The 12,362-nt window shown below is 42.4% G+C and overlaps 1 protein-coding gene across 2 annotated transcripts in view; it reads right to left on the reverse strand.

Annotated features, from left to right (window-relative positions):
• Positions 1-12,362, reverse strand: part of SLIT3 (slit guidance ligand 3) — an 802,550-nt gene that overhangs the window by 117,332 nt on the left and 672,856 nt on the right. For both annotated transcript variants that reach the window (XM_073355953.1, XM_073355954.1), the window contains one exon: positions 12,225-12,296. In XM_073355953.1, coding sequence (XP_073212054.1) covers positions 12,225-12,296 — 72 coding nt within the window. The remainder of the gene's footprint in view (positions 1-12,224; positions 12,297-12,362) is intronic.

Genomic DNA, 12,362 nt, shown 5'->3' on the forward strand with positions numbered 1-12,362 from the left:
GAGCAGGGAAAGAACAATAAGACATTAGAACACTGTATTGTCATGCTCCACCCCAAATTTTGAACAAATAGTTACTTTTAGAACCAATATTTAACTGTCCCCACTGTAGAAACTCTACTAGCTTCATAACCCACCGAAGTCAGAGCTTTGTTATTTGTACTTTTACACAAAGATTTTATAAATAATGTTATCTTCTGTTAAAATGTTAATAACTTTTAATCAAAGGAAAAGAGGGAATATGAAAGATGAAATTAAACACTGACTACAGCGGAACATCAGAAGGGAGCGAGGGTCCATGTGATAGATATATTTGTAGGATCAGGGCCCACATTCCCACATCAGTAGCAGAGTATACCAATATGCAGTGACAGACACATTTGCACTTCCAGACAAAATACTTGGAAATCAGTTCTTTGAAGAGCCTGTCCACCTTCCTAGTATGAACAGAGTATAAGCACAGTCTTTACTGGAAGGATTCTAAATGTTTCTCAGATCATTTGAAAAAGTATTTTATTCCCCACCTCTTCCAAGAACTGTATTATTTTTATTTATATGGATGTCTGGAAGAATTTTTCTGATAAATTGTGGAACATGCTATTTGAAAGGTGCTACAATAAAGGTAAGTCCTTACTCTAAATATATGCAGTTTGTATTGCAATAGTAATCAAACGCCACAATCTGGATTGAGGGATCATAGTGCTGTACAAACAAACAAAAATGCATTTCTTGCACCAAAGAGCTTACAATCAAATTGAAAGAGGTGGCCCAAAAAGTGCGTGCATCAGACTATGGGAAGGAATACAAGAAGAATCATACTGGGTCAGAACAAAGGTCCATCTAGCCCAGTATCCTGCCTTCTAACAGTGGCAGTGCCAGATGCTTCAGAGGGAATGAACAGAACAGCACAATTTACTGAGTGATCCATCTCGTCGTCTAGTCCCAGCTTCTGCCAGTCAGAGGTTTAGGTATATCCGGCACATGTGGTTGTATCCCTGACCATCTTGGTTAATAGTGATTGATGGACCTATCCACCATGAACTTATCTAATTCTTTTTTGGCCTTCACAACATCCCCTGGCAATGAGTTCCACCGGCTGACTGTGCGTTGTGTGAAGAAGTACTTCCTTATGTTTGTTTTAAATCTGCTGCCTATTAATTTCATTGGGTGACAACTTGGTTCTTGTATTATGTGAAGGAGTAAATAACACTTCCCTATTCATTTTCTCCATACCATTCATGATTTGATAGACCTCCATCATATCCCCCCCTTGGTCATCTCTTTTCTAAGCTGAACAGTCCCCGTCTTTAAAACTCTCCTCACATGGGACCTGTTCCATACCCCTAATAATTTTTGTTGCCCTTGTCTGTAGTTTTTCCAATTCTAATATATCTTTTTTAAGATGGGGCGACCAGAACAGCACACAGTATTCAAAGTGTGGGCATATCATGTACTTATATAGTGGCATTCCCAATGTACGCACATTGGAGCTGAGGCCAAACTGACCATTGAATGACACGCACCTCCCTGCACCATTGAGAATTTGGGCTTTATTGGTCCTAACCAAGCCATGGACTATGCTATATTTTCAACTACTGGCACACTAACATTTCACATATATTCAGATATCGAGATTCTAAAAAGTAATCACGGCAGAAATGGAGGGAGAACACACCAGATCTTGTAAATCTTTTCTAACCAAGAGTCAGCAAGATATTGTGCAAAGAGGGAGGAGGGGTGAAGAGGGCATCTGAGCATCTTAAAACAATATTTTATTTATTTTGCAGTTCTATTGTGGCCCGTATCAGTTAAAGAAAGTACGGTAGCTAGTCCAGAATATTTATGAACCCCTTCCTTGATGACAGGAAGAGCTGTATCTGCCTTTCACAGATGTCAAAGACAGTGATGTGCTAAGCTGCAGCAGCAGCACGCAGAATAGAAAACTGGTGTGTGTATATTTTATAATCCTTTTATGAGAGTCATTTCTTCTCTAATTTATTCTGGTATTTACGGTATGCAATGACCACCTCCTACTATTTCCTCCGGTGGCTTTGTAGAGACTCACAATGTTGCAGATGAACTTGAGCTGTAATATTTATCACTTAAAAATTATCTAGGCTCCTAAATAGAAGCCAGTTATTCTCATTTAAAACAAAAGACATCTCTGGGGCTGAGTCGTCCTTCTATGTCATGTCCTTTCCCGTGTAGTAGTCCCACTGCAATACTCACTAGAATTTACACTAGTGAATTACACCTTTACAGTGTTACCTTCCCAGTGCACACACAGCTGAGCTGAAGCCAAACTGACTATTGAATGACACGCACCTCCCTGAACCAGTGAGGTCCCTGGCACTGCAGTGGACATTAGGGCTCAGTGAGGGCAAAGAGTGTAATTGCTATTGTCCTTCCTCAGGGTGTACATGGACAAGGAGAAGCTTTAGTTCCGACCTTGTTACCTTGCTGAGATTTGCAACAGAGAAGTCATCCATGTATGGGGATGTAGATTTCCTGGACATGCATTCTCTGCTGCTTTGGGCACCAGTACCCCCAAAGCCTTGTTTTCTCAGTGTTCTGACCCTGAAGCATCCTATTAAGTGTTTGACCCATCAAAAATAACTCGTGGCACTGACAACTTGAGCTGAATCTTCAAGCAATCCACCTCAGCAGGAAGGAGGAGCAGTCCAACACAATATCTCCAGACAGAGGACACTTACTACAAAACCAAAAACAAGTAACTCATTGGGCCTTACCCAGCAGCCCATACAGAGGAAATATTATTATTGGTATAGGGACTGCAAGATTGGGCCTGTTCATTAAGTGCTCAAAAGCCAGAACTGAATATAATGGCCTTGAACTAATTACCATTATAATGAGCTCACTACTATGTTATATTTCTGATCTCTGCCATTATTTTTTTGTATGCCACAACAGGGAGCTGCCTAATTTGCAGGCAATGGTGCAGTGGGAATGAAGCATTTAAGCTGATTTCCTTGGTTGTCTTAAGCCTCCTTATTTTGTAAATATTTAAATGAAAGCTGAGTTCAGCTTATAAAAGCCTGATCCCATGAGGGGCTCAACACCCACCAAAAAGCCTGGATGCAAGGGCTCCCACAGCAACCAATCCATGTTGAGGACCCTCAGATATCACTGGAGATTGTAAGTACCCTGTGTTGTGTGTCTGTATATTTTAGGTTACATTTGACCCACGTGTCTTTAAATACTTTGCCAGACATACACACACATTAGTTCTTTCCATATAAAAAAAAATTAATGAAAATTAAATCATTTAAAAAGATCTGTCTACCCATGACCAGGACACTTACATTTCAATTTATGCAGGTGCCAATCAACTAAACAATACTGCATAAACTGGATATAAAAGCAAAGTGGTCCAGAGGAAGAGCAGCTCTAGGAGTTTTACAAGCACACGGTATGCTGTATTTATGGGAATGTACCTTTCCCACAGTGTATGTTTTTCTGTATTTACATGCACCCAACTACAGTTTACATTTCACTGTTTATCAGTGACCCTGCTAGGCAGCAGTTCTGAACATGTAAAGCTGCTGGAACACTTTTTGTAACTCATTTCATGACCTGGGCCGTCACGTTATTGCAAAAGTCACGCTAACGACTGGGGCCTGGATTCTGCAAACGCTGACACTGGGGCTTAACAGTAAACATGAGTGGCCCCATTCATGTCAATGGGGACTGCTCATGTGCCTAAAAGTAGTGCATGTGCATAGGCACTTGCTAGATGGGTTCTGAAAAAAGGATAAAAAAAAATACAAGCGAGAGAGACAGAGAAGCTGAGCAGCACAGCCAGAGAGAGAGAAAGAGAGAGAGAGAGAGAGAGAGAGAGGACATGAAACATGTAACTAAATTACCCATTCATGGGTATTCTGATTTTCAGATACATATATTCTATTTATTGTTCACAGAATAAATATAAGGAAAGCAGAAGGATTTGGAAAGATACTGAATCACACATGAAAGAGGCCAGTTACCTTCAGAGGCAAACACAGCTCAAGATGATGAAATATCGCACATATTTAAAAAAACAACCACCACCAACAACCCTGAAAATGTGGAAATTGTTTTGCTGATGTTTTCTCTTTTAAATTCTCCTGAGAACACAGATAATACATGACAATAACAGATTGCACACTGTCACTCGGAAGCACTTTCTCCCCTTTGGAGAATTGATTTTTAATAACAACATAGATGACATGTGGCAAGAGTTGTAGCTGACACCAGAGTTTTGTAGGCCTTTATAAATCAAATCAATCTGGAGGTTTCCAAATGCATAGAGCACAGACAGAGACTCTCTTTTGGGCTTCATTTCACTAATGTTGTTTTGCGCAGGACTGAGGTTCTTTTAAGATTTGATTAGCAGATCTTCAAAAAAAGCCAAGAGCCAGCTTTTGAATTTTTAAAAGCCACCCTTTGTTTGTGTCACAGTCCAGGCATGACCTGTAGAAACCGAAATTAAATTACGACTCAGCTACAAAAAACCCCTGGAGTGACCAACAACTGGGAATGGAGACATGGTTAGGAGTGCATGTCCAGTGGGAAAATTGACTAAGAATTTGCCATATCACAGCACCCATCCACAGCCACCAGGAACCTCTCCAGACCGCCTGAGACCTAATAATTGTACTTCGCTTTTCTACATAACCTTCGATCGAAGGATCTCAAAGCACTTTGCAAACACTCAGGGCATTATTTGAGATGCTGCAAATCCACAATTCCAGACAAAGTCAATAGCATCTGCAGATGCACAGCATCTCTGAAATCCAGACCCAAATTAATTAGGTGTCAGGACATCAGTGATATAGCTAAGTATTAACCCCATGCTACAGATGGGGAAGTTAAGGCTCACACGGGATGTTTGTGACAGGGACAGGAAACAGAGACCAGACGCTCTGACAGGTAGGACTGTGCTTTTGTCACCCGACCACCTTTTCCTCTCCAAATGCACCAATCAAACCTGGCTTGAAATCTGTATAACAATCAATGTCCAACTGCTAACCATTCTTTCCTGTTTTAGTCTGAATTGATTACCTTAGGCTCTAAAATGCAGGAATGATCACATATAATGCTAATAGAAAGGGTATGCCTTCAAAGTAAGGAACAGAACATGATTTCTTCTCTTCAGCCCAACTACACTGCAGAATGAAAACACACGGCAGCTTAAAATTTCAGGAGCTTACATATAATGTTTAATTAGGAGCAGAGGTTTGCAAATGAATAGTCACAAGGATGATGAATGGCACACAGAATCTTTTACCGTTAAACTACCAATTAATATGTAGCAATACGTTTTGGTCACAACTAGAGGTAAGCAAAAAATGTTCAGTGAACAGTAAATTTGCCAAAAAATAATTTTGGGGGGCACTGAAACGATTTGCGAATTTGCGTCACATTCGGCAAATAGTTTCAACTGAAAAAAAAAACATGAACGCAAACATTCTGAAAATGTGGTTTCAAACTGACCTTTCATTTCCAATTGTTTTCCTTGACCCAAACAATATTTTTTTGTTTTGACAAGAAAAACTGAAAAAAAATTCAATTTTGTTTGAAATGAACCTATTTCCCCCCTGGATTTCCCATTTTAGCCATTGAACCGAAAAATCAGCTATTCGCTGAGCTCTAGTCACAGCCAGACTTGATGGTTAGAGGCCTGTGAGAAAAACTGAATGTCTCAGTCCAGTGACCAGTGGACAAATGACCCCCACCCAATTGGCACATTCACTGATGTCTTTACGGAGGCCAAGCATGGAGATTTCACTATTCTTCTCACCAGGGCAGAATTTAGCACCTTGAAAGGGCAGTTTGGGGTAGATCATGCTGTGGGTGCCCATGATGTAGCTGTTTGGTGGAGAAAGAAAGGTCTTCAATCTCCAAGGCTATTAGTCTGGCATTCTTCATGAGCGCTGCATTCACTGAGTACCTAAAATCAAACCTAATAGAAAGGTCAGAGCTATGGGAAGATTTTCCTTTCATAAATCTTATTCCTCCGAAGTCCCACTGCAGCATTTTACCAGTGGTAGCAAATCCCCCAGAAAGCAATCAGTCACTGTCTGACAAATAGCTCTGTGAGGTAAGTGTTCAGTGGGGTGCACAGTACTTAGCTCTATCCCAAATCCTCTTATTTCGGACTGGAGGTGTGGAGATAAATAACTCTCAGTGCTCAGAAAATACTGTCCTGTGGCTCAAAAATGCAGGCAGCAGACCTTCTGCTCTCCAGAACAATGCTCACTGAAACAATGAAACCCACTCTAGTCTAGGAGCATTAACCTCTGTAAGCCTCCTTACCAGCCTCAACCTTCATAATCAGTCATTATTTATGTGATTATGGCCGGAAGGATTTTCCTTATCAGTAACATGAGGAACTATAAGTTTGAACATGAAGAACTCCCACCACTGCAGTAACCCTGGTTTACTTTCCTCCCCAGTGTTTCATTTAATATGTAGAAACTTGTCATCTGTACAGCTTAGCAGGAACAAATCAATGCAAGATCAAACCAAAGGGGACAGACAGTTACGCTAATAACAAAAATATTTGGCACCTCTACTGCCGTTTTGAATAGAAAATCCCAAATCACTTCGCAAAAGTAGGTAAAAGTGACATGCTGATTTTAACCCTGGGGAAACTGAGGCACAGAGCAGGTAGGAATCCTGCCCAACTTCACAGAATCAGTGGCAGAGCTGAGAAAAGAACTTAGGTTTCTTCATTCTTGGTTTATATTATGGTGTGGGTGATCAAAGGACTACCTTGAACAATATGGCAGACAAGAATGGTCTTTTGCGATCATACATGTAAAGTGGATTTGCTGGGAAATATCGAGGGGGAGGTGAATGCAAATCTGCCCCCCAAACACACTGTTCCTGGAATCTGAAGTTCAAGGCCCAAACTCTATAAAGTAAAGACTGAACTTATGTGGCAACACTATTCATAAGTCTTTGGAGAGAAAGCAAAATGTAGACATTGGCCTGTTTAGGTAGTCTCACTTACTGAGGATATTACAGTGTTGGCAGGGAACTGTGCAGCCTGGACAAATCCCTGATCAGGAGGGAAACACACAGGTTTCCATGCAAGAGAGGGGATGACTAAGGAACCAGGAGCCTAGAGTAGGTGTTTTTTGTGGACCATGGATGTGAAATACAAATACAGTTGATCTGAACTGTGACACTCAGATGTGGCCACCCCATGGGTGTTTGAAATCTGAAAACCAACTTTACAAATGGATCCCTCCCTTTACAATGAAAGCTGTGGCTCCAAACAGCCTTAGACTTTAGGGGGCTTGAAATCCAGATCTGTATTGCGTGACTTGAGCTTAACTCTTCTAACAAGAAAGAATATGAAGTTTCATTTATTTTAGAGTACTTGAAAGTTCCTCCTACGCTACACATACTATGGAGCCGAGTTTTGCAACCACTAATCGTGGCCATCCTGCTGCTACATGCCATACCAGAACTTACTTAACAAAGGGGAAAAATATTCTTCTGCAAAGCCCCCAAGTCTTAACAATGGTTATAACTTTAGATGGGCAGTTCCAAAATACTCTGTAGATAACTAGAGTGAAAGTCAACTCTCTGAGATGTTGGTAGGTGAACGTGTGCCACATAACACTGTGTTAGTAGCTTAACATTTGTAAAACAATTCAGAAAAATCAAAGATATTAAAGAGCATGAACCTCCCTTGAGGTTCCCCTTATATGTTCCACTCCATATTACTCAACCAAACAGTTTTAGACCAAAACTTTCTGAAGGAACCTCATCTTCAAGGGGATCCAATTTGGGAGAGCAAGGCAGAGCAAGAAGTCACAAGGAAAGTAAAGAGCACTTTAAGAAGGAAAAATCCATGATTTCAAGAAATAGGACTCATTCCCCCTAACTGCTAAGACTCCCCAAGTCTGGAGTCTCAAAAGAAAAAAGGAGATTTTTGTTGTTTGTTTAGTTTAGTTCTATTTGGGGAGGGCAAAAGCATGGAGCGAAGTTCCCTTTCCCCCCATTATGTTTCCTAACTTTGTTCCCAAGAAAAATTAAAGAAGACACTAGTAAATTTTGTCCTTACCACAGGAAATTTGGGACAAGGGGCTGCCATAAATATAAAGGGATTGCAATTTTCCTTACCAATATTTTCTTTTGCTAATCATTCATTGGGTTTAAGTCATGTATTTGCATCCACACTGCCCAAATTAAAAAAAAGATGGAAAGCCTGTTTCTCCTCTCCACATCATACTCCTGGTCACATGGTACTGACTCAACCCTTTCCCCTACTATTAAACTGCATTACAAACAGCTACAAATAGTAATTATTTGTGTAATGTTACTTCTCCATGTAAGTGATAGCTTTGGTTGCCACAGATATGTTATACAATCACAGATGGGACAGGAGGTGCTCCATGGTGATATACTATACGGTCTATATGAAATAGTTTGAGAACCTCTATTATATCACATCACTTTCATTCCTATGTATGTTTGATCAGTAATTTACAATAATAAAAAGAGAGATCAATGCAGGTTTGTATGTGGTGGTGGCAAATTTGAGATGATGGCTCTTTACAGGAGGGAAAGTTCTTGTGAAGTATGATCAAAAGAAAATTTCCTTAAAGTAAAAAATTAATGTTTTTATTGAATGCTGTAGCAAGGAGGTGGAACAATAAAGCTGAGGTGTAAAGCACTAAATAGGGCAAGAAGAGTTATGGATTGTCTTGCACAATCAAACCTCGTATCATTATTACATGGTGGATCCTCATTTCCCTCTGGTCTGAGAGGTTCTCATTTATCACAGCAATTCACAGAGCCATGGGTATAAAATATGAAAGTAAAGTAGACAACCAGCCTGTTGCAGTCTTTCCCCTGCCATTTGAATGTTTCTGCTCTGATTCTTGATTTCCACTGAGTACCAGATAAACATAGCTGTGGTAACTTAATTTAGGTTTTCACCTGCTTTCTGCACTCAGTATGCTCTTCCCCCCATGCTCATCCCATGATTCTGATCCCACTCATAATATGCTTTCAGTGCATTGTATCACAGAGGGGATTTCATCAGCTGACCCATCCTGGCAACCAGCATAGGCAGACAGCTACCTCCAAATCTACAATGTCAGCGTGCCAACCTGACCATCCTTGGGAACAGTGAAAACAGATACCTATACCCATCCTCGTAGAGGCAGAGAATCACTGTTGCAGGCACTAATTGCTCAGCCTGACAGGGAGAAGTCACTTCTTAATTTGGCTCTCCCATGCCAGAACATTACAAAGCCATATATCTGGCTGGAATAATCATCTCTGTTCCCGCTGATTTCCGTGTACTACACAATCCAGGAACTGTCCTATGAAATTCAATAGGGTTCGACAGAAGTTCAAGTTTTGTTAAAAACTTTTAGGATTTAAAAAAGAGATACTTGCTATAGTTTCTGAGGCATCCTCTAGAAAATTATACCCATGCTCTAGAGTTCTATCGGTTTCTATAGGCCACAGGGGAATAAATGGAGAGATGTTTTCCTCTGTTCTGCACAGGCTGTTACCATTTTGTGTTCCAGCAGACAAATACACTGTAGACTGTCCCATGGAGACCTTTCTTGCTCATTCTTGTCCCCATAATATTAAAGCAAGGAGATTTATACTGAAAGTATATGGTTACTGTCTGCATGTGAAAAAGCTTACTATTCACCTGCGTCACCTAGATGTAAAGGGAAATCATGCCTCACCAATCTACTAGAATTCTTTGAGGGGGTCAACAAGCATGTGGACAAAGGGGATTCAGTGGATATAGTCTACTTAGATTTTCAGAAAGCCTTTGACAAGATCCCTCATCAAAGGCTCTTAAGCAGCGATCTCAAACACAAATCACCATGAGGGCCACATGCAGACTAGTACATTGGCCCAAGGGCCGCATCACTGAAAGCTTCCATGAAGCCCTGCCCCTGCTCCGTAGGCCTCTTCCCACCCCTTCCCTGCCCCCATTCCAACCCCTTCCCCAAATCCCTGCCTCGGCCCCACCTCTTCTCCACCTCCTCCTCTGAGCGTGCTGCATCTCCGCTCCTCCCTCCTGGAAAGTCCTAAGCCCTGCCAAACAGCTGTTTGGTGGCAAAGCACTGGGAGGTAGGCAGAGGAGCAGGGGACGCAGCGCGCTGGGGTGGGGGGAAGGAAGAGCTGGGGGAGGAGAGTTTGGTGGGCTGCAGGAAATAACTCCGGGGGGGGGAGGAGAGGAGGCAGGGGAGCTTGGAGGGCCGCAGAAAATAACTCCGTGGGCTGCATGAGGCCTGTGGGCTGCATGTTTGAGACCCCCTGCTCTTAAGCAAAGTAAGCTGTCATGGGATAAGAGGGAAGGTCCTCTCATGGATTGGTAACTGGTAAAAAGATAGGAAACAAAGAGTAGGAATAAATGGTCAGTTTTCAGAATGGAGAGAGGTAAATAGTCGTGTCCGCCAGGGGTCTAGACTGGGCCCAGTCATAGGCATGGGAAGTAGGGTGTGGGGGGTGCTGCAGCACACCCAGGTTTTATGCATGGTCCTGGCTGCATATGTGGGGTTCCAGCTGCTGCCCCCCAGCTACTGACCATGGACACAGGGTCCTGCATCATGGCTGCTGGCCCTGTGCCTGGGGGTCCCAGCTGTCAGCCCGCTCCTGGCTGCTGGCCCCACTCCCGCCCATGCACATGGCGTCCTGCATCCTGGCTGCTGGCCCTATGCCCGGCTCCTGGACGCGCATGCAGGGTCCCCGCTCCCAGCCACGCATGTGGGTCCTGGGTGCTGGCCCTGCTCCCGGCGCACACACGGGGTCCCAGCTGCCAGCATGTAGGGCTCTGCTACTGGCCCTGTGCCTGCCCTCAGCCGTGGCCCCAGCCTCAGCCCTTATCCTTGTCCCCCCTCCTGGAGACACGGCCCTTCTCCCAGCCTCAGCTCATGGGGTGGTGGGGTGGGGTTAGGGGGCGCACGAGGTAAAATGTTTGGGGAGAGTTTTGCTGGCTTTCAGCACCCCCACTATAAAAAGTGTTCCAGCGCCACTGGGCCCAGTCCTATTCAACATATTTATAAATGATCTGGAAAAAAGGAGTAAACAGTGAGGTGGCAAAATTTGGAGATGATACAAAAATCCTCAAGATAGTTAAGTCCCAGGCAGACTTGAAAGGATCTTTCAAAACTGGGTGACTGGGCAACAAAATGGCATATGAAATTCAGTGTTGATAAGTAAGTAATGCACACTGAGAAACATACTCCCAACTATACATATAAAATGATGGGATCTAAATTGGCTGTTACCACTCAAGAAAGAGATCTTGAAGTCATCGTGGATAGTTCTCTGAAAACATCCACTCAACGTGCAGAGGCAGTCAAAAAAGCAAAGAGAATGTTGGGAAGCATTAAGAAAGGGATACCTAATAAGACAGAAAATATCATATTGCCTCTATATAAATCCATGCTATGCCCACATCTTGAATATTGCATGCAGATGTGGTCGCCCAATCTCAAAAAAGATATATTGGAATTGGAAAGGGCAACAAAAATGATTAGGGGTATGGAACGGCTGCCAAATGAGGAGAGACTGGGACTTTGCAGCTGGGTAAAGAGACAACTAAGGGGGACTATGTTAAAGTTCTGTAAGATCATGACTGGTATGGAGAAAGTAAATAAGGACGTGTTATTTACTCCTTCTCAGAACACAAGAACTAAGGGTCACCAAATGAAATTAATAGGCAGCAGGTTTAAAACAAACAAAAGGAAGTATTTCTTCACATAATGCACAGTCAACCTATGGAACTCTTTGCTAGAGGATGTTGTGAAGGCCAATACTATAACAGGGTTCAAAAAAGAACTAGATAAGTTTATGGAGGATAGGTCCATCAATGGCTATTAGCCAGGATAGAGAGGGATGGTGTCCCTAGTCTCTGTTTGCCAGAAGCTGGGAATGGGCGACAGGGGATGGATCACTTGGTGATTACCTGTTCTACTCATTCCCTCTGGCATTGGCCACTGTCAGAAGACAGGATACTGGGCAAGATGGACCTTTGGTCTGACCCAGTATGGCTGTTCTTATGCACCAGTTGGTACAGGATGTGTTGCACAGAAGTACAAGTACATTGAAGCTAATTGTGTGAAAATATTTATGGTGTACTGAATCAAGCAAAAGCCATCTGCTCATTAAGAATCCTGCTGTCATCGACAGCATCCTAATAAGCTGTAACCCAGACCTATTGAACAAGTATTACTTACAGCACTCGAAGAGACTTGAGTCCATTAAATGCATGGGCTGGAATACACCGGAGTCTGTTGTAGCTCAGGATCCTAGGAGAATCAGAAAATGCAGTTACAGTATTATATGTTTCTTTGGTTATTTTGCTACTAATTTAC

The sequence above is a fragment of the Lepidochelys kempii genome, chromosome 8 (assembly GCF_965140265.1).
Source record: "Lepidochelys kempii isolate rLepKem1 chromosome 8, rLepKem1.hap2, whole genome shotgun sequence".
NCBI lineage: Eukaryota > Metazoa > Chordata > Testudines > Cheloniidae > Lepidochelys > Lepidochelys kempii.